General features: G+C 40.0%; 1 protein-coding gene across 12 annotated transcripts in view; it reads left to right on the top strand.

Moving 5' to 3' along the window:
• The window catches only part of LYPD6B (LY6/PLAUR domain containing 6B), a 148,018-nt gene extending 126,275 nt beyond the window's left edge, over nucleotides 1-21,743 (top strand). For all 12 annotated transcript variants that reach the window (XM_045033751.1, XM_045033759.1, XM_045033755.1 and 9 more), the window contains 4 exons: nucleotides 12,463-12,613; nucleotides 15,378-15,476; nucleotides 19,108-19,238; nucleotides 21,000-21,743. In XM_045033751.1, the coding sequence (XP_044889686.1) occupies nucleotides 12,484-12,613; nucleotides 15,378-15,476; nucleotides 19,108-19,238; nucleotides 21,000-21,164 (525 nt within the window). In that variant the 5' untranslated portion in view covers nucleotides 12,463-12,483 and the 3' untranslated portion in view covers nucleotides 21,165-21,743. The remainder of the gene's footprint in view (nucleotides 1-12,462; nucleotides 12,614-15,377; nucleotides 15,477-19,107; nucleotides 19,239-20,999) is intronic.
• The last annotated feature ends 951 nt before the right edge of the window (nucleotides 21,744-22,694 follow it).

The raw sequence follows: 22,694 nt of genomic DNA on the forward strand, positions 1-22,694 counted from the left end.
GTGACTCTTGGTATTTTAAGACTAGATTCAAGGCTCAGTCAGACACCAGGCAGGCAGATGGCACATTCAAAGGTATATTCAGTCTGGTGAATTGATAGGTTATTTATAATGGTATGGCTAGCTTTGGGAAAACCAGCAGGAGATAGTACCAGACGCCAGAGTTAGCAACAGAGAAGAGTTATTTCTGTTATGTAGGCTTATAGGACAAGGAGAGAGAATGGCTGTCAGAACCCAGGAGAAGGTAGCTCTGGAGTTGGCCACCTGACAGGAACTGAGGGATGTGCTAATAACCAGGCAGGGAGTGAGTCAGGGAACAGGTACCCCAGTCTCAGTCTCTTCCCATTCTCCAACCTCCCAGTTTCTGCCATTACCCAAACCAAATTAGAAGCCCATGGGAAAAAAAAAAAAACGGAGTGGTCTTCATAACTTGGCTTCCCAAGGCACAGAGCAGCATGGAGAGCGATGGAGGTTGGGTCTCAAGGGGCAAAAGGTGAAACCCGGCAGGGTTCACTTCCCTTCCATCCTGTGAGGATAGCTTGGGAAGATGGTCATAGCATTTTTAAAGCCTGACATAGTGTGTGTTGAACAACATGGAAATAGACTAGGTTGTAGTTGAGTAGACCTTCAGTTGCTGTGAATAGAGTTCTTACAATCTCCACATGGTTAACCTAAAATCTACACAAACAATTTAAATGGAAGTTCTATTGGTAGAGAAAATGAACACTTTTTAAAAATTTTTTAATGTTTATTTCTGAGAGAGCACTAATGGGGGGGGGGTGCGGTGCAGAGAGAGAGGGAGACACAGAATCTGAAACCTGCTCCAGGCTGAGCTGTCAGCACAGAACCCAACGTGCAGCTCAGACTCACGAACCGTGAGATCATGACCTGAACTGAAGTTGGATGCTTAACCCACTGAGCCACCCAGACACCCCTTTTTTTCTTTTTTCAATTTATTTTTATTGGTAATGCCTACAGTTGTGTAAGACCTTTAGAAACTTTTAGCTTATTTACAAGTAAGGACTAAAACTTGTTGTGCCCAACCCAGTGCTAAGCAAGAAAGGATATGGTCTTATGTCCCCAGACAAACCCAAGCTTTTTTCAGAGTAGAGTCTAACCCATGGGCTGGAACAGACACGGTAAGGTTAAATGAATGAGAAATATTGGAACTAGGCCTTTAAAGAGGAGTTGTCAGTATGGGTAAGGATGCATGTGAGAGCACAGAACTTGTTGCTTTTTAAAGCAGACTTTGTAAGAACCATTGCATCTTATGTAAGCACAAAGAATACAGATTTATCAGAAAACAGATAAATGAAATGCTCAACTTAGGCCCATTGTGCCACGTGTGTTCTAGGGTAGTTTTCCTAAAATTGTTCTTCAGGGGAATTTTACAAACTTCTCTCATATATGCTCAGACAATCATAGAATTTGATAGCTGTAAAACATGTATTGAATTTCAGTGTTGAGTAGGTGTTGCATGATCTTAATATTTTCCAGTGTGTAATCCATAGAAGAACCAACCTTAAATTTCTACTTTTAGCTTTCCAACTGATTTAATAATTTGACAAAAACAGCAATGGGTAGGGACTTTTCCTTCAATTTTCATGACTTTCCGCAAAACAGATATTTAATATCTCTATTTTACTGATAGGGAAACAGAGTCTCAGAGAAATAGAGGGGTTTGTTAGAGTAGATCAAACAAGTGACAGAATCAGAACTTGCACCCAGGCCTGCGTGCCTACAAAGGCCATTCTTCCCCCATTATACTAGACAGCATTTACACTTGACTTTATCCTTGTGGGATTATGAACCACTGCTTAAATGCAGTTTTTCTTGTTGCAATTAAAACACTATTTAATGCACATAATTTTTCAGTTTCCTCTGGGAATATGAAATTATGCACATATATATCTTTATATATGTACACTTCCTTCTGCTCCAAGCGGTAATAGTGACAATTTATAGAGCAAGTGACATGCTGTAACTTTGTTATATATGCAGAATGCAGAAATTTTTTATTAGGATTGCTTTTATAAGCTTGTCAGCTTCCAGAGAGTTCTTTGAATAATCTGTCCTGAATTTTGTGACTATGCAAAAGTCAGCATGATAGTCTTTTGCCAAAGCACATAGTTTATTGTTGTTTTTTAAAATGCCCTCCTGTTTTCAGAATGAAACCCACGAACATGTCCTTTACTTGTGTGATATATTTTTAGCTGTAGAATCGAGAATAAAGTTGAGCTAGTGGGAGCTCTATAAACAATGGTCAGTGACATTAAGCCCTAGCACAGGAGAAAGATGACAAGCCAAATGTATAGTAACAATTCTATATCCTGAAGATCTCCCAACTGAAAGATAACAATATGGGTCCTGGAAACAGCTGACATGATTGGCAATACAGTCTTTTATACAGAGTTCTAGGGACACTTTTACAACCTGGCACATAATTAGCACTTAAACAGTCAAGTCATTCAATAAAATCTATGTTTGTGTAGAAGCACATACGTACGTGTATGTATGTGGGTGTGCATATATGCATGTACACATATCCAAATGAATTTATTGCCGAAGATTTCTGTTTTGGTATAGACATTCTCTTATGTTAGAATTTATACAGAGAGGTTCAAATGAGAAGGACATCTGTATGAACGCTTTATTTTTATGGTCCCTTTTTTATGTCAGCTGAGACTAAATGAAGTCAAAAGTCCTAGCCATCGCCTGTATTCTGACCCTGAAAGCTAAATTTTCTCAGTTGAGTTGTGTATGCCACATATTAGAGAATGCATGCTCCGCATGAAACATTCCTGCACTCAACAAATGTAGAATAATGGATTCTTAGCCAGCTGTTGGACATTCCAGCCTAGATTTCTATTATGAGAGCTTTGATTGGTTATTAAAAGAAATGGGTTCGGCAAAGCAAGCAAGGATATGGAACATAAAAACAATGTCTTCCATGCCCAGCCTTTGTTGCTGCTTGGTTTATGTCTATGTAGTTCTGCCAGTGGAATTGCTCGTTAACAGTACCAAACACCTGTGCGCCCACAGCTTTCCTGCAGAACTTCAGTCCACTTGTATCTTTCTCTCAAATTTAAAGACCCCCTGCTTCCATGGAAAAGAAAATAATCTCTCTCATTTACCTCCCTGATAGCAGAAATACCTCTATAGAATTAATACATGCCCTTGGCTTTTTTTTTTTTTTTTTTTTTTTTTAAGAAATGGCCAATTGAAGGATGCCTCTGCAGCTCTTTGAAACAAATTTCAGGCATTATCCATATGTTGTTTGGTGCTCTCTGTATAACACATAGCGCCCATTAGTTTGAGAATTAAATACCAGGAAGAGTTTCCTTTTATCAAATAATGAGAATATGTGTCCCATATGCATCTCCCTTAACGCCTGAAAGGTACAAAGTGAAATGTAATGCACAGCAGAGGAACACCATGCATGGACGTTTAGTGGTTCACATCTTTCCTCTCTCAGGGTTTTTACTCTGTATTTTGAGAGCCTTAATGTCGAAATGACTTGGCATAAGCCTCCTAAAAATCGTTTGTGGATACAAACTGGGCAACAATTATTTCACCTATGTGAAGGATATTCTCAAGTTTAATCAGCATATATTTATTAGGTTTCTACCATTTGTCTAAATAGTTCAATAAAACATGGCAAACCCATCTGGATTCTTTTTAAAAGGAGTACATTTTCCAATTCCCAATCATCTAAGCTTTTTAATCTTGTTCATGTGGAGTTCTTAACCTTCTCCTCTAGTGTCATCAAAGCCTTCTGAAAAAAGATGTAAACTTGTGTCTTTGACAAAAATGCAGCTGTAAAGCTATTACTTGGGAAGGGTTTTTTTTTTAGTTTTTTTTTTCTTAACATTTGAATCACATTTAGAAAGTTGCCTTTAAAATTGATTAGACTATTTTCTACCCATTGAACACTTATTGCCCCATATTAACTCATGATTAGCTTTAAGGTTGATTTCCATAATAACAATATTTTAATATTAACACTGTTTTTAGATATTATTTTATCAGGTTGTATGTAGTAGAAAAAACCATCTTTAGCACTACAAAATGTACAGCCTTATGCTTGGAAATGAAATATTCATTTCTGTGAAGTTTTGATCCTATGATGAGATTTTTAAAGTTATCCTTGTAAACATTATAGCAGGGATCTGAAATATGGGAATACTGTATTACATATGACTTTTTATGGTATAACTGGAATTCTTCATTAATATCCTTCCATAGAAATCATAAAATCCTAGAAGGGGAAGGAACCTTGTCAGTCATTCATTCCAACTTTTCATTTGGTTGCAAGAAAGATAATTCCTGAATCCCCTTTAGAAATTAGTGCATAGAACTCAACACTATTTACCAGATTTGGTCCAGCTAATATGGAATGAAGTTGGACAGTTATATCTCTTGATCTTATCTCTGTTCTCCTGCTAATGATATCTGAAGAACTGGGAAGGAAGATACATGAGGGGAAGCAGACACTTAACATTTCTTTTTTTTTTTTTAATTTTTTTAATTTTTTTTAACGTTTATTTATTTTTGAGACAGAGAGAGACAGAGCATGAATGGGGGAGGGTCAGAGAGAGGGAGACATAGAATTCGAAACAGGCTCCAGGCTCTGAGCTGTCAGCACAGAGCCCGACGCGGGGCTCAAACTCACGGACCGCGAGATCATGACCTGAGCCGAAGTCGGCCGCTTAACCGACTGAGCCACCCAGGCGCCCCCACTTAACATTTCTTTAATGCCATCTAAGTGAAAGGTACTTTATCTATGTAATTATACCCAATCCCCACAACAGCTTAAGAAATTTATCCACATGGCTCTAAGCCTCACTTATCTTATTGACAAATGGGGTTATGTGGCTAGTAAATGTAGAAACAATTTGTAGTTTTCATAAGAAATTGAAGATGACACTAAGAAATGAAAAGACATTCCATGCTCATGGATTAGAAGAACAAATATTGTTAAAATGTCTGTACTACCCAAAACAATGTACACATTGAATACAATCCTATCAAAATATCTATCAAAATCCTATCAAAATACCATCAGCATTTTTCACAGAGCTAGAAAAGACAATCCTAAAATTTGTGTGGAAGCACAGAAGACCTCAAATAACCAAAGCAACCTTGAAAAAGAAAAGCAAACTGGAGGCATCACAGTTGAGACTTTAAGTTATAATACAAAGCTGTAATAATCAAAGTGGTATGGTACTGGTGTAAAAATAGAAACATAGATCAATGGAACTGAATAGAAAACCCAGAAATGAACCCACAACTATATGGTCAATTAATCTTTGGCAAATCAGGAAAGAATATCCAATGGGAAAAAGAGTCTCTTCAGCAAATGGTGTTGGGAAAACTGGACCATGTTCTTACACTATACACAAAAATAAGTTCAAAATTGATTAATGACCTAAATGTGAGACCTGAAAGCATAAAAATACTAGATGAGAACACAGGCAACTTCTTTGACATCAGCTTAGCACCTTCTTTCTAGATGTGTCTCCTGAGGCAAGGAAACAAAAGCAAACTTCAAAAAAAAAAAAGCATCAAAATAAAAAGCTTCTGCACAGTGAAGGGAACAGTCAACAAAACTAGAAGGCAGCCTGTGGAATGGGAGAAGATATTTGCAAATGACATATCTGATAAAGGGTTAGTATCCAAAATCTATAAAGAATTTATAAAACTCAACGCCCAAAAACAAATAATCCAGCTTAAAAATGGACCAAAGACATGAGTAGACATTTTTTTCAAAGAAGACTATACAGATGGCCAACAGACACATGGAAAGATGCTCAATGTCACTCAGCATTAGGAAAATGCAAGTCAAAACTATAGTGAGGTATCACCTCACGCCTATCATAATGGCTAAAATCCACAACACAAGAAACAACAAGTATTGGCAAGGATGTGGAGAAAGGAGAACCTTCTTGCACTGTTGGTGTGAGTGCAAACTGGTACAGCCACTCCGGAAAACAGTATGGAGCTTCCTCAAAAAGTTAAAAATGGAACTCCCCTACAATCCAGCAATTGCACTATTAGGTGTTTACCCAAAGGATACAAAAATACTGATTTGAAGGGATACATGCACACTGGTGTTTATAGCAGCATTATCAACAATAGCCAAATTACAGCAACAGCCTCCATGTCCATCAACTGATGAATGGATAAAGATTGGAGGGTTGTGTATGTGTGTGTGTATATATATGTGTGTGTGTGTGTATATATATATATATATATCCTTTATATACATACACACAGGAATATTACTCAGCCATAAAAAAGAATGAAATCTTGCCATTTGCAATGACATAGATGGAGCTAGAGAGTATTATGCTAACTGAAATAAGAGAAAGACAAATAGCATATAATTTCACTCATATGTGGCATTTAAGAAACAAAACAAATGAGCAAAGCAGGGGGAAGGTGGGGGTGGAAAGAGATAAACCAAGAAACAGACTCTTAACTATAGAGAACAAATTGATGGTTACCAGCATGGAGGTAGGTGAAGAATGGGTGAAATAGATGATGGTGTGATGGGCACTGGGTGTTGTATGGAAGTGTTGAATCACTATGTTGTACAGCTGAAACTAATATTATGTTGTATGTTACCTAACTGGGATTTAAACAACAACTTTTAAAAAATGCTGATCCTGTAAAACAAAACAAAAAGGAGAACCAGAATTTTATTCTGGGTGCCCTTTCTGAATCTAAAGCCCATTGTTTTTCCTCCTCTCTAAGATGATTGTATTAACCCTTGGCAGACACATCTCAAATTGAGTTTTTGGCCCCAGTAATGTATGTGAGTACGGACATTGTGTCTCTTATTTATTGTTTTCTGAGTGCTTAGCAGAATACCTGGTATAAATGCAAGATTTATCCTAATATTTTCAAGATTTGGATAAGCTGGTATGAGTGGTTGAATCATGATCCTACTTTTTCCTAGTGAATGTTGTTAAGAATAAAGTCCATGGTACTCCGTGGGTATTTTGTATTTTCAGAGGAAGATAATGGATTGGGTGGGTATAAGGTAAAATTCTCTCTTGTATTTTGCTTCCGGCACTTACAAAAGCTAGATTAAATATCTCTAAGGAAATTCATATTTAAACTTAGGAGGACAAAAGAACTTTTTGTGTACCAGAAATAGAACACCTGTTGGAGAAGGTAGAAGCTGCAGCGTAGGAGCTGGGCTCTCGATGCCCAGGAAGGTTAGCAATTGAAACCCCAGTCCCCCTGCAAGGAAGGGAACTACAACAGGGTCTCGGCATAAATCCTATGAACACTGTTCTTAAATGTAACAGGAACCAGAGTGTCTCCGTTGGCCAACCTGGCCTAATAGCCAGAAGCAAGTAACACAATCCTTGTTGCAGACGATAAAGTTTTTTTTGTTTGGGCAGATTTCTTCTTTTGAGAGGAGTGTTTTCATCTATTCTTGTCCTTCTTAGTAAAATTTCAGCACTCATTTTGAATTTCCACTTGGCCTTCTATTCTTTTTACAAGGGAAGCCGGGCCTATTAAAGTTTGTCATTAAAGTGTCTTACTGCGGGATAAGTGATGCTTTCAGGAAAGTGTGAATATGAGTGTTGATGGGCATGTTGGACTTAGTAGAGCTGCTTCCTCTAAATTATCCATTTCATTTGTTTTATTGGCAGTTGGAGTTAGCCTTGGCTTGCTGACTCATTTTTAGCAACTGTGCAGGAAGTACTAGTATTTACCACATTGTTTGGTCTCTTCTTTTTCAAATCTCCCTTTGAGTCCATTCCTTTTGAGACCATTTCTTCATCTTTGGACATTCCATCAACTCCTTACTGCCCACAATCTTTGTCTTGTTAAGAAAAGAGTTCCTTAAGATCATAGCTAAGATGTTGGTTCTATTTAAAAAAAAAAAAAAGTATTTATTGGATATTTACCATGCACTGAGCCTAGACCTAGGGACTTAAAAAATAGTTTCAAAAATAATGTAGGTCATTTCCCTACATTTCCCTACAAACCCCAAAAGAGAGTTTATGATGTCAAGGACATGCTGCTTGTTGAAACCCCCATCATCTTTGCATATTTTCCGTGGAGGCAGAAAATGCCACATGTAGGATAAGATGCTGATTATGACTCAGACCTGGGAAATAGTCACGCTTCTGGACCAAGTGCCGTGTAGGTCCTTTACTCTGGGCAGTAATAGGCCAGGTGGGCTTTGCAAATGTACACATCTGGCTACCTGCCATTCCCTGGAGTACCTGAGAGTTGCCCATCTCTGCTGAATCTGCCTTTGCAGAAAGCACCCCTTTGTTTTGGCATTCTGGAGCATATCCTACCTGCCAAAGAGAGGATCATAAACCAAATGGAAGGCCAGCACCACAGGTGAGGGGTTTCTGACCAGGCCTACCATCTGTGGGGAAAAATGGATAAAAATATTGTGCTCTGCTGGGGAGGAATGATTTGAGCCATCCTTGAACTTGAGTGTATACCAGATACCTAATGTATATGTGGAACTTTCTTAGTGTCAAATATAAAACCATCTAAGTCACAGGAAGCCAAATCCTGACAGTTGTATTCTGAAACAGCAAGCAGCAGTTCTTAACTGTTATGTTAAGATTAACAGATTCCTTAACAGATTCCTTTTGAGATCCTCAGCCCAGGGGGAAAAATCTATATAGACACAATATTTTGCAAATAACCCTAACAAGCTTACAAGTCACCCCTCCCTGCTCTGAAGAACTCTGCTCTGTATGATGGTCCTGGAGAAAATATCAGAATGGTTTAGTCTGACTCATCTTAAAGACTTCTTTTTTTTCCTTCTGGAGCAAAATACAAGCTCTACTGTAACCTTGTTCTGCAACAAAGACTGCAGTGAGAGCCTACTCAGCAAAGTCTCAGCAGATAATTTTTAGTTCAGAGTCTCCGTGAAATGATTCTAAATGTAAAACAACTTTCAGATACCATAGTTAGTCATTTGCTTTTTCATTATCCTAATGTCTTTTGGTTGTGAAAGATAAAACAGTCATGTTAACACAAACCTATCCACTGCAGAATAGATAGAGATAGATATAGGTACTTAGGGGAAAGCAGTATTGGTAATAGATTATAAAGCCGGCTCTGGAAAATAGCAGACATTTTTATTTAGTGTTTTGTTTGTTTGTTTCATTTGATAGGTAAAACCTTTGCAGTTCTGGCGAATTTTGATACAATAAGGCTATGCTGTTTTAGCTAAAAAAGGAAATAAAAATATACTAGTCCATATGGCAACTTTTCACTGTTGTTTTGATGGGGTTACTGTGTTCCAGGAAGTGTGCTAGGATCTTTACACACATTGTCTCCTAAGCTCACTTGTACAATGGTAATGATGCCACTTTCCCTACAGTCCTGTTTTGAAGAATGGAAAAAACAAAATACAAATCTAATCCTTGGGCTTGCTGTTCATTTGGTTGTTTTAAAGTCGTCTGCCATCCAATCACTCTTTTATTCAGAGAAACCTTTGTGAATCCTAAATTCCTCTATGTTGTCTGTTATTGGCATCCCTTTATTCTGGGAGTGAGAAATAAGGCTAGGGATTTGGGACCTGTTGCTCTGCAGAGACCAAGCATTTTTTCAAAATCAGATAATCTAAAACCAAACAGTTCCTTGGTTTTGTTAGATCCCAAATCCTTGCCATGGCCTGTAAGTAAGTGCCTGTATGATCTGGTCCCACCACCTCTGACTTTGTCCCTGCCCCCTCCCCCCTGCACGTGCACTTCTTCCTATCTTGGAACCCTAGTGTCTTTTCCCATGATTCTTTGCTTGGGTGGTTTCTTCTCATACTGGGTCCACTGTATATGTAAAGTAGGTCCTCCTATTCACCCACACGTCTCTCTATTGTACTTATCTCAGAATCATGACTATCTGAAATTACATTTTCCCCGTAGTTAGTGTCTGTCTTCTCCTTCTAAAATGCACACTTCATGAGAGCAAAGGCCGTGTTGGAGGTCCAGTAATAACAATTTCTTTCTATGCACTACATGTCAGTAATGGCATTTGAATGAATAAATGAGCTTCTGTCTCACATAGAGATTACATGAGGAAAACCAGGGGTTCTGACTTGTGATTCCTGTTTGGAGATATGTTCTTAACAGCGAATGCTACCTAGTGAGGATTGAAAACTGGCAAACACAGCTAATTAGATAAGTGCTTTATGTGTATTAACTAATTCCTACAACCCTATGAGGTAGGTATTAATATCATTACTTCCATTCTATAGATGCAAAAGTTGTGGTACAGAGAGGTCAAGGAACTTGCACCGGTCTACAAAGAGAGTAGGTTTAGAAGCAGGTATTTGAGCCTGTACTCTACCTGAAAGTGCCCATGTGCCCAGCACTCGGCTGAGTGCTTCTATACTCTGAGGTAGAGACTGTTATTGTGCCTCTTCTACAGATGGGCAAGCCGAGGCTCGGAAAGTTGAAGCAATTTGTCTGAGGCCCCATATTTGTTAGTGATGGAAAAGGGACTGAATGTAGAAGATAGGACTCTGAAATGTATAATCTTAGGCATTATTTCCATATTACTTGAATGTGGGTTGCTATTGGAACACAATGAATTTGAGATTTGTGAAAAAAGGATGAGTCTCTCCTACTCAAAGTTTCTCCACTGGTGTAAAACAGGGGTCTTCATTCCTTAGCTCCAGATTCACAATGAATATGGAGCAGTCCAACTTAGAGAAAGGAATAGGAGAAGGAGAATTTGTACCAGCATAATGACTCGTCTGTAAGGAATAATATAGTTAGCTATTAGAAACGTCCATTTCTTCAGAAAGAGCATAAAAATAAGATTTAGAAATCTAATAACTGTGAATGATCAATTTTGGTTTCTAAAATGAACCAGGACAGAATTTTATATATGTATTTACATATCAGTAGGTCACATTCTGTCGTGAGCTGAAATGCAGTATAGGAAGTTTAGCCCTATTGGCTTTCGAAACCTTCCAGGTTTTCCTTCACACTGAGTACTTCTTAGAGACTATGTTCAATTGGTGGCAGAAGCCATCTATAGGGATGGGGATGCTGTTGGCTATATTTTGTCTGCTATCTAGTTCCATCTTTGTAGGTAGGCATTATTAGCTATACACGCAAAACCAATATACTCACAACACGAGGGGGAGGTAAAATCCCTAGATTCTGTGCGTTATTATCCTGGCTTCAAACAAAATATCCATGTGAAGGATTATGCTCATATGTGCAGAGATCAAACTTTTCTTCTTTGAAAAATTTCCTAAACCCACAGAGACCGGCTGATTCAGCAAGAAGAAAATGAGTTCAGGCAATATTATTGAACTCTAAGGTTCTAGCATTTTCACAGACTTGTATTACAAGTGCTGTTACTTTCACAATCCTATGTGATTCTACCTGAGCCTATATTTGATGCTTACAATTATCCAAACGTGTGGGCAGAATGGGTGTTATTAAACCACTTTGCAGATGAGGAAATTGAGGTTAATAGAGCTTAAAGAGCTTGCCCAAGGTCAGACAGCTAATAAATAGCAGAGCCAATACCTGAACCAAAGTCTTTGGACTCCAAGTTACATCCTTTTCTGCTTCCCACACCTCTCCATTGCCAAAGAGAACCTGTTTGTGGTGATCCTGTATGTTCTCAGCATCTCTCCTGAAGATTTTCTTACTACCAGGTCTGCTTCTAGAGGGTAGAACCAGTGGGACTTAAGATGTACTATCTTCCTCAGTGCGCTGCGGATGTCTGTTGTTTCACTGGGTATCAAACCTGCCTACTTCACCTCTTTTAAAGCAGAAGCAGTATTTGTGGGCTAGGACTAACATCACATCAGCATTTCAAACAACTCTTACTCTGGTTTCTCTAGAACCTCCTGGCAGCTTGTTGCACCCAGTGTGACAGACACAGATGGGGATGGCATTGTCTTTGTGCTCTGGGGTCCAGCAGAGACTCTATTTCCCAAACTCGTTGTACATTTATGCACTGCCCTTCCTAGTGCTCTGACTCTTAAGGTTTCTTCCAGGTTTTGAAAGCGTTGCAAAATTTCTCAAACACAAGTGTTTACTCAGAGGATGGACTTGACAGATAGGTGGTTCAGTAACTTCAGGTGAACGTGCCTCTGAACCCTGTTTGTTAAGTGATTGGCTGATTCAGCACAAAGTACGCCGGCTAGCCTCAGGCAGTGAGGGAATGGGGTGCGGCCACGCCCGTGCTGTTCCTTGTTCTTCCGGAACCTGAAAGGCCTTTGGGTGTCCTGCTAGAGCTTAACTGGCTAGTGCAGAGGCCTGACCAGTAGAAGGCAGTAATTACTTAGCTTTCATCTGTGAAAAAGAATGCAGTTTGCTTACAGGTGCGGGTCCTATAGAACAAGTAGATGGTTGGATAGATTTGAATAATCAGGCTTCCCAAATGGAAGCAAAGCCTGCTCCTCCTGACAAACAAAATGCAGATAAATGAGACCAGTCTCTCTTTTCATTGTAGATGTGAGTTTTGGACTTTCCCATGACCAAGGTCAGAATGCTGCCCCTTCGTCATGCTCTGGCTGTAGCTGTTGTCCAGATCTTTATCTTGTCAGAAAACTGGGCATTGGCCAAGAACATCAACTTCTACAACGTGAGGCCTCCTCTGGACCGTAAGTAGTGGTTGTGTCCTGGTTCACGACTCTAGGGTCAGGGCGACAATTCGAAGTCCCTCTTTCCACCTATAATAACTTTGCCTGCTCTGGAATATTTGGTTTATACCTAGAATAAGCCAGAGAGTCTTCACTACTTTGGTGAGGAGGAGTAGTACATAATGACAGAAATTTTCTCCATTTCTTTAAAATGCTTTAGCTTTCTGCTGCAGTCTCAAAATGGTTCTTGGTTAAAATACTCTGTTTGGGTGCCTGGGTGGCTCAGTTTAAGCATCTGACTTGGCTCAGGTCATGATCTCACGGTTCATGAGTTTGAGCCCCGCATCGGGCTCTGTGCTGACAGCTGGGAGCCTGGAGTCTGCTTCTGATTCTTTGTCTCCCTCTCTCTCTCTCTGCCCTCCCCCTACTCACGTGCACTCGCTCGCTCTCTCTCAAAAATAAATAAACATTTTTAAAAATGAAAAAGTAAAATAATCTCTTGAACACTGTCACCACGAATGGCTTAGCAGACAGTGTTCTTTGTTGATCTCTTCAATGGAGAAGGATATTGGCTGTAGGAAGGAAGTTTCTCCATATATAATTTATATATGGTTGTGGAGCCCAACATGAGGTTTGAACTCATGACCCCGATATCAAGACCTGAGCTGAGATCAAGAGTCAGATGCTCAACAACCGAGTCACCCAGACACCCCTAAATGATATATTCTTTCAAATGACCATTAACAATTTTGAAACAGATTTGTATATTTGAAATTAGGTGGGAAATAATACTTGGATTTTCATTAATATGCATAGTCACCATTAGAAAAGGCTGTATAAAATTCAACTTTTCCACTAATAATTTACACAGAAGCAAATATCAGTGAACATTATCTATAGGATAATATATTTTATATGCATACATGTGAATATTTGTACTTTTATACATATAGCATCTCCTTTCTCTCTTCACACAAGTGAGACTTCTCTGATATACTTTATTAGAGAAAGATTATAGACACCAATTGGTATAAAGATGAATGGCTGTAGTTCCCACACCTGGAAGAGTATCAAAATCATGATAAAAGCCTTTAAAACGACATATTCCTTGGTCTCCTCTGCAGAGGTTCAGTAGTCAGAAGGGTGGGATGTAAATTATTTTCTTTTCTTTCCCTCCCCCAAACCCTCTTCTTTTTAAAAAAGCTCTCCTGGGGCGCCTGGGTGGCGCAGTCGGTTAAGCATCCGACTTCAGCCAGGTCACGATCTCGCGGTCCGTGAGTTCGAGCCCCGCATCAGGCTCTGGGCTGATGGCTCAGAGCCTGGAGCCTGTTTCCGATTCTGTGTCTCCCTCTCTCTCTGCCCCTCCCCCGTTCATGCTCTGTCTCTCTCTGTCCCAAAAATAAATAAACGTTGAAAAAAAAAATTTAAAAAAGCTCTCCTGATACTATTCATGCACAGCCAGGTTTGGGACCCACTGTCTTTATACCACTTCTAAATGAAGCCTATATATTACTCTTCTTCCCTTTGTGTTTTCTTTATTATATGTGACACTGCGTGTGTGTGTGCATACACACATATATCGCATATATACCACACACACCTTGAACTATCATTTATTATATGTTTCTAAACTGGTAATGATTGTATACTAATAGCTTAATGACATGGCACAAACACATTTAGATTTCCATAAAATCTAAATTATAGACAAATTTTTGAAACTTTAAGCCTAATAAAATTTTATGATTAAAAAAATTAAAAAAATAGAAATATTTGACTAACGTGATCAGTTTACTAGGATGGTCGGACATTTTCCTTAATCTTTATCCATTTTATTCTCCAAAAATGGAAGAATTGGAAGTTTTACATAAGGCTTTATGCCATGGCTTATAAAGAAATGTCAAATTTATTACACTTTTGACTTCTTGCCCATTAAAATAACAAGATACAAGGTTGGGGAAAAAAAAAACACAAAAACCTAAAGACCAAAAGGACATTCTAGTTGCTTTCAATCCAGACTGCCAGCAGTCATAATTCCTGCTTTCTTATGTAACACCAGCATGAGCATAAGAGCCTGAGAATTGCTATCATCCTTACATTAAATGTTACATTCCTGATTGAGGTCTAATGTTGTGATAATTGACGTATATCAAGTGAGATTGCTTGATTGAGGTTGAAGATGGCTGTAATGGAAGTGCGTGTAGACAGAAACCAGCAGGATTTGATGTGCCAGGGACTATGCTAGATATTTTTTATTGCAGCCTCCTGTTTAATCTTCATGATTCCTCTGCAAGTCATGGGGATCTTCACTGTTAGCATTTCTCTAAATATTATTATTTCCTGGAAGTTAAAAATGATAAAGCTACTCAGTAGGAAGAACAGAATTCAAGCTCAGGTTAATCTGACTCCAGTTCTTTTCAGGGGCCACACTAAACCAAATCATTGATTCCAATCCCGCCACCACCCTTTCCTGTGCTCTCAACCCCCACTTATTCCCAAATTATAAATTGTAATGAAACAATACCATGGGTGTTTCAAAGTGGCTTGTGGAACCATTTTCATTGCTCTATAGTAGATAAGCACAGACAAAATATTTAAAGAAAAGAGAATAAATATGCCCCGAAGTCTGGCAGTTAACTCCAGCTCCTTGGCAACGAAAACTCTAAGGATGATGGTTTGTAAATTTCGTTTGATCTAATAAAAGTTGCTAATTTGTGCCATCTTTGATGTTTAAATTTTTTGTCTTTTTTAACCTTTCTGTTTCACTGTGCGTTTTTCTTTAAAGCTACGCCATTTCCAAATAGCTTCAAGTGTTTTACCTGTGAAAATGCAAGGGATAATTATAACTGCAATCGATGGGCAGAAGACAAATGGTGCCCACAAAGTAAGTGCACGGAGTTTGGAATACTCTCTGGTGATTATACCTCATTTAGGTCTCTCTTAACTGGCCGTGAGCAGACCTGCCTTATATAATGGGATTAGCATATATCAACAGGCTGATGATGTTATATCAAAATCAGATTTCTTTTAGTAGACTGTGCAGGTATCAGACTACTCTGAGAGTACTTGGAAACTGATGGTATAACCTCAGTTTGTGTGTGCTGTGTGTGCCTCCAGGGAGGATTTCTTAAATAGTATTTATCAAGCAGAACAAATAGTCCACAGTGTTGTCTAAGGCATTCTAAGAATTTCAGAAATGCTTGATACCTCTAGAAAAGTCACACTTACTGGCTAAAGCAAAGAAGGGTTTTTATACTCTTGAGATACGTTGGTGCCTTGGTAACTCATTCATTCATTTGACAAACATTTGAGAACTTTTTAGTTTGCTTAGCTCCCGGATACATCCCTAGTGGTTGGGGACAAAAGTAGAGGGGAAACCAAGTGGGGTCTTTTATTGTCTTTAGGCGGGAGAAGATGACTACTGGGACTATGGTGGTAGGGATAGAGGGACAAGAAGTCGAATGATTTAACATATATAAACTTGGAGGTAAAGCAGACGGGATGTGCTGAGGGATGATTTGGAATTGGAAAGCTCTACTTAGAGCTATGAGATGAGGCTATTCAGATTTTTAGGAAGTACTATTTTTTAGGTTTTCAGACCTAAAAGGCCAAGAAAAGCAAACCGACCGACCAACAAACTCTCCTAGAGCTAAAGATTACCAGTTTTGGTGTACTATTACCTTGACTCTTTTGGAAATATTTGTACCATATTCTATAAAGCAGTAAAATAGCCTTACCTCTTCCAGATAAAGCCAGTGTATGGTACCAATGATTAGTACACACTGCAGACCTCTATGGGGCCTGAGACTCTTAGGCTGTAAATTAGCACAAATGGTTGTGACATCTACTTGGAAAGTATTTTTCTTTTTTTTTTTAATGTGTATTTATTTGGAGAGAGAGGGAGAGCGAGCAAGCATGAGTGAGAAGGGGAGAGGAAGAGAGAGAGAGAATCCCAAGCAGGCTCCACATTCAGCATGGAGCCAGATGTGGCGATCGATCTCACAACCACGAGATCATGACCTGCACCGATACCATGAGTGGGTCACTTAACTGAGCCACCCACGTGCTTCTGGACAGTATTTTTCATGATTTCTTTTCAAGAGTAATTAATTATTTTAATTTTGTCTTGAGGTTCTTTTACATTTCTGTAGAGTGACCTTAAATTGTGTGTGTGTGTTTGAGTACATTTATGTATCTTGTGCATTTGGAGATTTGTTTCTACATTTTGCACAGAAATTTATCTTAGTAATTGCAAAGTTTTTAAGGTTGGCCAATGCCTCTCTTTTAATTTTTTTTTTTCAACGTTTATTTATTTTTGGGACAGAGAGAGACAGAGCATGAACGGGGGAGGGGCAGAGAGAGAGGGAGACACAGAATCGGAAACAGGCTCCAGGCTCTGAGCCATCAGCCCAGAGCCTGACGCGGGGCTTGAACTCACGGACTGCGAGATCGTGACCTGGCTGAAGTCGGACGCTTAACCGACTGCGCCACCCAGGCGCCCCAGCCAATGCCTCTCTTTACTAATTTACTTCAGAGGGTGGGTACCATTCTTAGCTATTTGCTTTAAATGCCCCTGAAAACCGGGTGGTAAGGATTGTAACAGTAGCAAATTACGGCACTGATGTCCAACTCCTTGTACTTCGTCTTCATGGACTATATCATTTTGAATTGTATCCAAACACTGTTCCTACTAGGAACAGCACAGTACTCTGATTTGTCATTCATGAATCAAAGCCGTCTTGAATGGGAACGTGCGTGGATATTTCCGGGTTGCAGAGTTTCATCTCTGTTGAAACATGTGAGCAGAAGAAGGGAGCTGCAGCTTTCCATCAGCAAGGAAACGCCAGAGGTGGGAAGGGTGAAGGAAGTTGGCTCTTCCAAGTCCAACTTGAAAAGTTGACTCTTAACAAGACTGCCACGGAACGACCCTACATTCCAGTGTGCATGACAGTACATTTTTGACTGTGCTCCAGTCAAGCCCCAAAGATACTAACCATCTGGAATTCTACCTGAGGGTATAATTTCTTGCTTTTCAGTTAGTCATCATTTAGGGGCGTGATAGTCAACCATTTCTCGGGGGCAGACTGGCCCACAGCTATTGTTCTTTGTCAGCTCAGGTTTCCTTTTTACCTTAGAGCTTTACTTCTGTGGTCTGTCAGTGTTGTTAAGAGAGGTTCTCTGTGTAACAGGATATGACAAGAATGACATTTCTTATTTTATTTACCCTGGCTTCTATTCTGACTTTCTAGGGTGCTTTAGCATGTGTGGCATTTTATACGAACACATGCAGCTACCAGTTTCCGATTCTTCTTTATGTGAAGTATAGGTCGAAATGCCTTTCCCAAACATTCAGTGGTTCCCAGTCCTTCTAAAGGCAGAAGTCAGCTACTCTCCTAGAGCACAGCAAAGCATCATCTAGTTTAACACTAGGTATGCTGAGAGGCGGAATAGTGTTCTGGCTAAGAGTACAAACCCTAGAAAACTGCCTAGGTTAGAATCCTATCTTCCACCACCTTCTGTCTAATGTAACTGTGGGCAAGAAACCGTGCCTTGGCTTTTCTATCTGTAAAATGATATTAATATGACTTGCCTTAAGGCTTATTGTAAGGATTGACTGAGTGAATACCTGTTAGAGTGCCTCGCTGATGGCGTGTTAATATTATTTGAAGCTTACCACAACCCTATCAAAATGTCGGACACTTGTTATCATCTTTTATTCAAAAGAATGTGAGCTTTAAGGACCTAATAGTGCTCACATGTGACAGAATTCTCTAAAACCAAGTGCTCTCCACATTAGTCAGGTTTCCCCCCATTTTATGACATTGCTGCTGTAGTCCCTTCTCAATAAACTAAGGGGCATTGCATTGGTCTGAGATAACTGGAGAGAGATGCAAAACTGAAGTGGCGGGTCCTAGCATATTGAATGAAATCACTTTCTTTAAAAGTAGTAAAATGTGAGTACTTAAAGCTATAGGGAAAACTGTAGACATGAGCTAGCTCTGTGCAGGGAGGGGCAGAGAGAGTAGGAAAATGGGAATACTCCGGAAAAGTCAAACATGCAGGGAGGATTAGAGCATGAGTAAGAAGTGGATGGGTCAGGAAGGTGGTCTTGATGTATACTTTGAAGCACCTGTTTTCATTCTATTCCACCACATGTCTGTTAGTATACAAGAAACAAATGCTGAATAATACACCAAGATGTGTTCTAACCCACTGCATTTTACGTTTACAACTCTCATTTTATTTTGGAGTTCTAGAACACGTGCTTCATAGGGAGAGAGACAGAGATGCTGGCACTCTCATACGAAATGAGCAGACCTAAGGTGCTGATGAAAAGCTTGTTCAACTTTTTTCTCAACTTTAGCTGGCACCAAAGGAGAGGCATCCACTCCTGCCATTAAACTTCTTGCCTAGAAACCTAAGGATCATCCTGAGTTTTAGTCTTTCCTGAAGTGATTGTTGAGTTTCTCTTTTGCAGCGTGAAACATGACGTTGCCTTTTCTCCCCCTGCCTAGATACACGGTACTGTCTGACAGTTCACCACTTCACCAGCCACGGAAGAAGTACATCCATTACCAAAAAATGTGCCTCCAGAAGTGAATGTCATTTTGTTGGCTGCCACCACAGCCGAGATTCTGAACATACAGTAAGGAGTGTGTGTGTATGTGTAAGGTTACTGTCCTAAGGTTTTTCCTACTTGTCATTAGTTATACATAATGGAAAGGCAGGAAGGATAAAGTAACCTGTTGTATACATGTAGTCTTTAAGGAAAGACTCCCTTACAGTGATGTAGTGGAGACCAAAGAGAAATTGAAGACTTCCTGTCCTTCAACAAAAAATGTCACTAAAAACAAATGATAATTCCCGGACCACAGAGCTCCATCCTAGACCTCGAACTTGATTTGTTTGAAGTCTGTTCTGGAAGCCCAAGAGCTAACCATCCATGAGAGAGTGATGAACGCTACAGAAACCAGCTCATGTATTTTGTTTATGGCCAGATATCACCGAGAACAATGCACAGGGTAGCTGGGTTGTGGAAAGAGGGAAATGGGGATGCCTTTTACTAAGGAAACCTGGTCTTAACCCCTACCTCTGCTTAGATGGGGACGTGAGAGTCTGAAAGAATTGATCTTAGTTTAATATGATGAAGTATAGATATATTTCAGATCAGTTGATCTCCTTAATTTTTTATCATTCTAAAATGAGCAATTTCACTCTTTTATATGCCCGGAATTGTGAAATGTTTGACAAAAAAAATTACTTGAAAAGTATGTTAATTTTATGAGATTTTTGAATTTGATTTAGTTACTGTGTACAGAAAGTGCTTCTGATACCAGTAGCTTTTAGCTCTGGCAACGTTGGAGAGTCACCTGGGGAGTTTTCACAGCTATATTGGTGGTGGTCAGGGAACATCCCAGATCAGCTGAAACTGAACTTCAGGTGGGGTCTTGGGCATTAGGCTCTTTTTTATTTCCTTTTTATTTTTTAAAAGTTTTATTTTTGAGAGAGAGAGAGAGACAGAGAGACAGACAGACACACACATATAGAGTGCGAGTAGGGGAGGGGCAGAGAGAGAGAGGGATACACAATCCAAAGTAGGCTCCAGGCTCTGAGACATCAGCACAGAGCCTGATGTGGGGCTTGAACTCACGAACAGGGAGATCATGACCTGAGCCACCAACAGAGCCACCCAGGCATCTCTCTTTTCTTTTTTAAAGTTCTCCAAGGAGATTCTGATGTTCTTACTGCCAGGGTTGAAAGCAGCTGATAAAGACATGTAGAATTGCTGCCCTTTTCTTAGTCATCCTGGAAGCCTCTATGGATGGCTAAGTTTATCAGGTTGAAGCCTTGTACCAGGTATTATGACAGAAGATTGCTTCCTCTGAGAACACCTTGTGCTGTGAGGGAGCAAGCCTTCTCCACTCCTCAGCAGCCATAATTAGCAAGCCCTTGCTGTTGTAATGATAGAAATCAGTTGTTAGTATAGACAATACAAAGTCATTATTATCCCTTAACAAGTAGTACTGAGAAAGAAAATCAATGGCCAATCCAAAAGGTTCCTAGCTTTCATTTTCATGTCAGTGTTTTTCCTTACAAACCTTAGAAGATTTGTTGACTCAATCAAGCAATCTTATTCAGTTTCTCCTCCTCTTTTTTCCTTTGCTTATGCTTGGCTTGCTACAGATAAATCACTGTTAAAATGAAAAGACTCTCAAGATAGTCCTTACTTTCGGGTTAGTGGGGGAAAGGTACTCAAGGGCCTGAGTATCTCATAGACCGGATGAGTTGGGTAACTAATTCTGTCCGTCCTCAGCGCTGTGGAAGCATTCTTTTGTTCTTTGTTTTGCCCTTCCCACTCCTTCCCATTACTTACTCTCTTTCCCCTCTCCCCTTGCTTCTGTAACAGGAGTGTAGGTCTTGCTGTGAAGGAATGATCTGTAATGTAGAGTTACCCACCAACCACACTAATGCAGTCTTCGCCGTGATGCATGCTCAGAGAACATCCGGCAGCAGTGCCCCCACGCTCTACCTACCAGTGCTGGCCTGGGTCTCCGTGCCTCTGCTGACATGAAGCCACTGTTCCTAAGAGAGACAGAAACCGCCCTCCGAAGCACAAGCCAAAAACTGTGTGAACGCTGAACGTTTGAGTGAAGACCAGTCTTGCACTTGGTGAAGAGTGCACCTTGGACGACCCCAAAGCAGAAGCCAGTTGTTCGATGAGCTAAAGCACTCCTATGTCGGGCCACAGGGTGGAGGAAGAGCATGTAGCAGGAAGTGAGGGGATTGTCTGGCTTCCAGGCTTCCTGGTTAGAGGGGCTGCATCTTGTTTCTTCTGCAGGGAGGATCCTGCCAGTATCTGCAACAGAGAGGTTGCAGCAGCCTGTTTTGGTCCTGCTGACCAGGCCTTTAGCTGAATGGACTGCTTGACCTCAAGACTCCTTCAGAATCTGCTGGGTCAGACTCTCTCATTTCTGTGATTAGCTCAGAGTGTCCCTATGAAATCAACTCTTCCATCATGAGAAAGCAATTTTCCCACCAATGACACAGTCAGTGCGAAAGGCAGCTAACTATAGGAAGAAAACTTCAGTTGAACTAATATGAAACCCATTTACTATTGTGGGGGGAAATAAAGCTTTTAAATTATACGGTATAGAATGCATGCTTGTGTGTTTCTTGACTGACCTGGCGACCTCGGATAAAACATTTACCAGTGTCGTAAAGGAGGTCACTGAAGTTAAGTTTCCATGCACCATGGGTAATCTATTCCAGCTTGAATTATGAAATTCTCTGCCAAAGTGACTTAGCTTTTTATTTTTCAGGAAGGATACTTCTTAGGATGCTAAATGGTAATTAGTCAATTGAAAAGGTCAGGAAACCTTCCTGATGGAGGAGGATGAAGCCCTATCACATGTTGTACGCTCAGGGGTAGCAGCTTCACTTCAAAGAAACTGGCCAGAGGGCCCCTCCCCCATGCAGTCAGCTTTTCTCTGAATGTCAGGGCCACCAAGAGAACCTTTCTAAAAACATGCTAAAATGTTTGGTCCCTTTGTCTCCTCTTTCCGTTTTATAATAGTCTCAGCAACTTCTGTTTTCAGAATCCTGATTTCCTGCCTTTGCAGTTGGGGTGAGCTCTAAACACTCTGCCCTTGTATGTATGGGGATAATGGAGTATTTTTTTTTGTTTGTTAATTGAGCATCTACCATCGGGAGACTGAGTACTCCATCAAGTCAGTCCATTAATGACACTATCCTTACCATGTGGGCTCACCTATGGTGGGAGTCCACAAACTATGGTTCATCAGCCACATACGTCCTACCACTTTTAGTGTTGGATTTCTGTAACAAATACACTATTAGTTTTGTGGCTTAAAAAAATTTTAATCCTTACAGTTCTGGGGGCTGAGAAGTCCAAGATCAAGGTGCCAGCAGATCGGGTGTCTGAGGAGGGCATTCTTTCTGGTTTGCAGACCACCATTTGTATTCATACAGGGCAGAATGCAGAGAGAGACTGGCTCTTCATTCCCTTATACGGCACTATTCCCATTCATGAGAGCTCCACTTTCATGACCTAATTAACTCCCAGAGTCCTCATATCCAAATA

Source organism: Felis catus, chromosome C1 (genome assembly GCF_018350175.1).
Source record: "Felis catus isolate Fca126 chromosome C1, F.catus_Fca126_mat1.0, whole genome shotgun sequence".
Lineage (NCBI taxonomy): Eukaryota > Metazoa > Chordata > Mammalia > Carnivora > Felidae > Felis > Felis catus.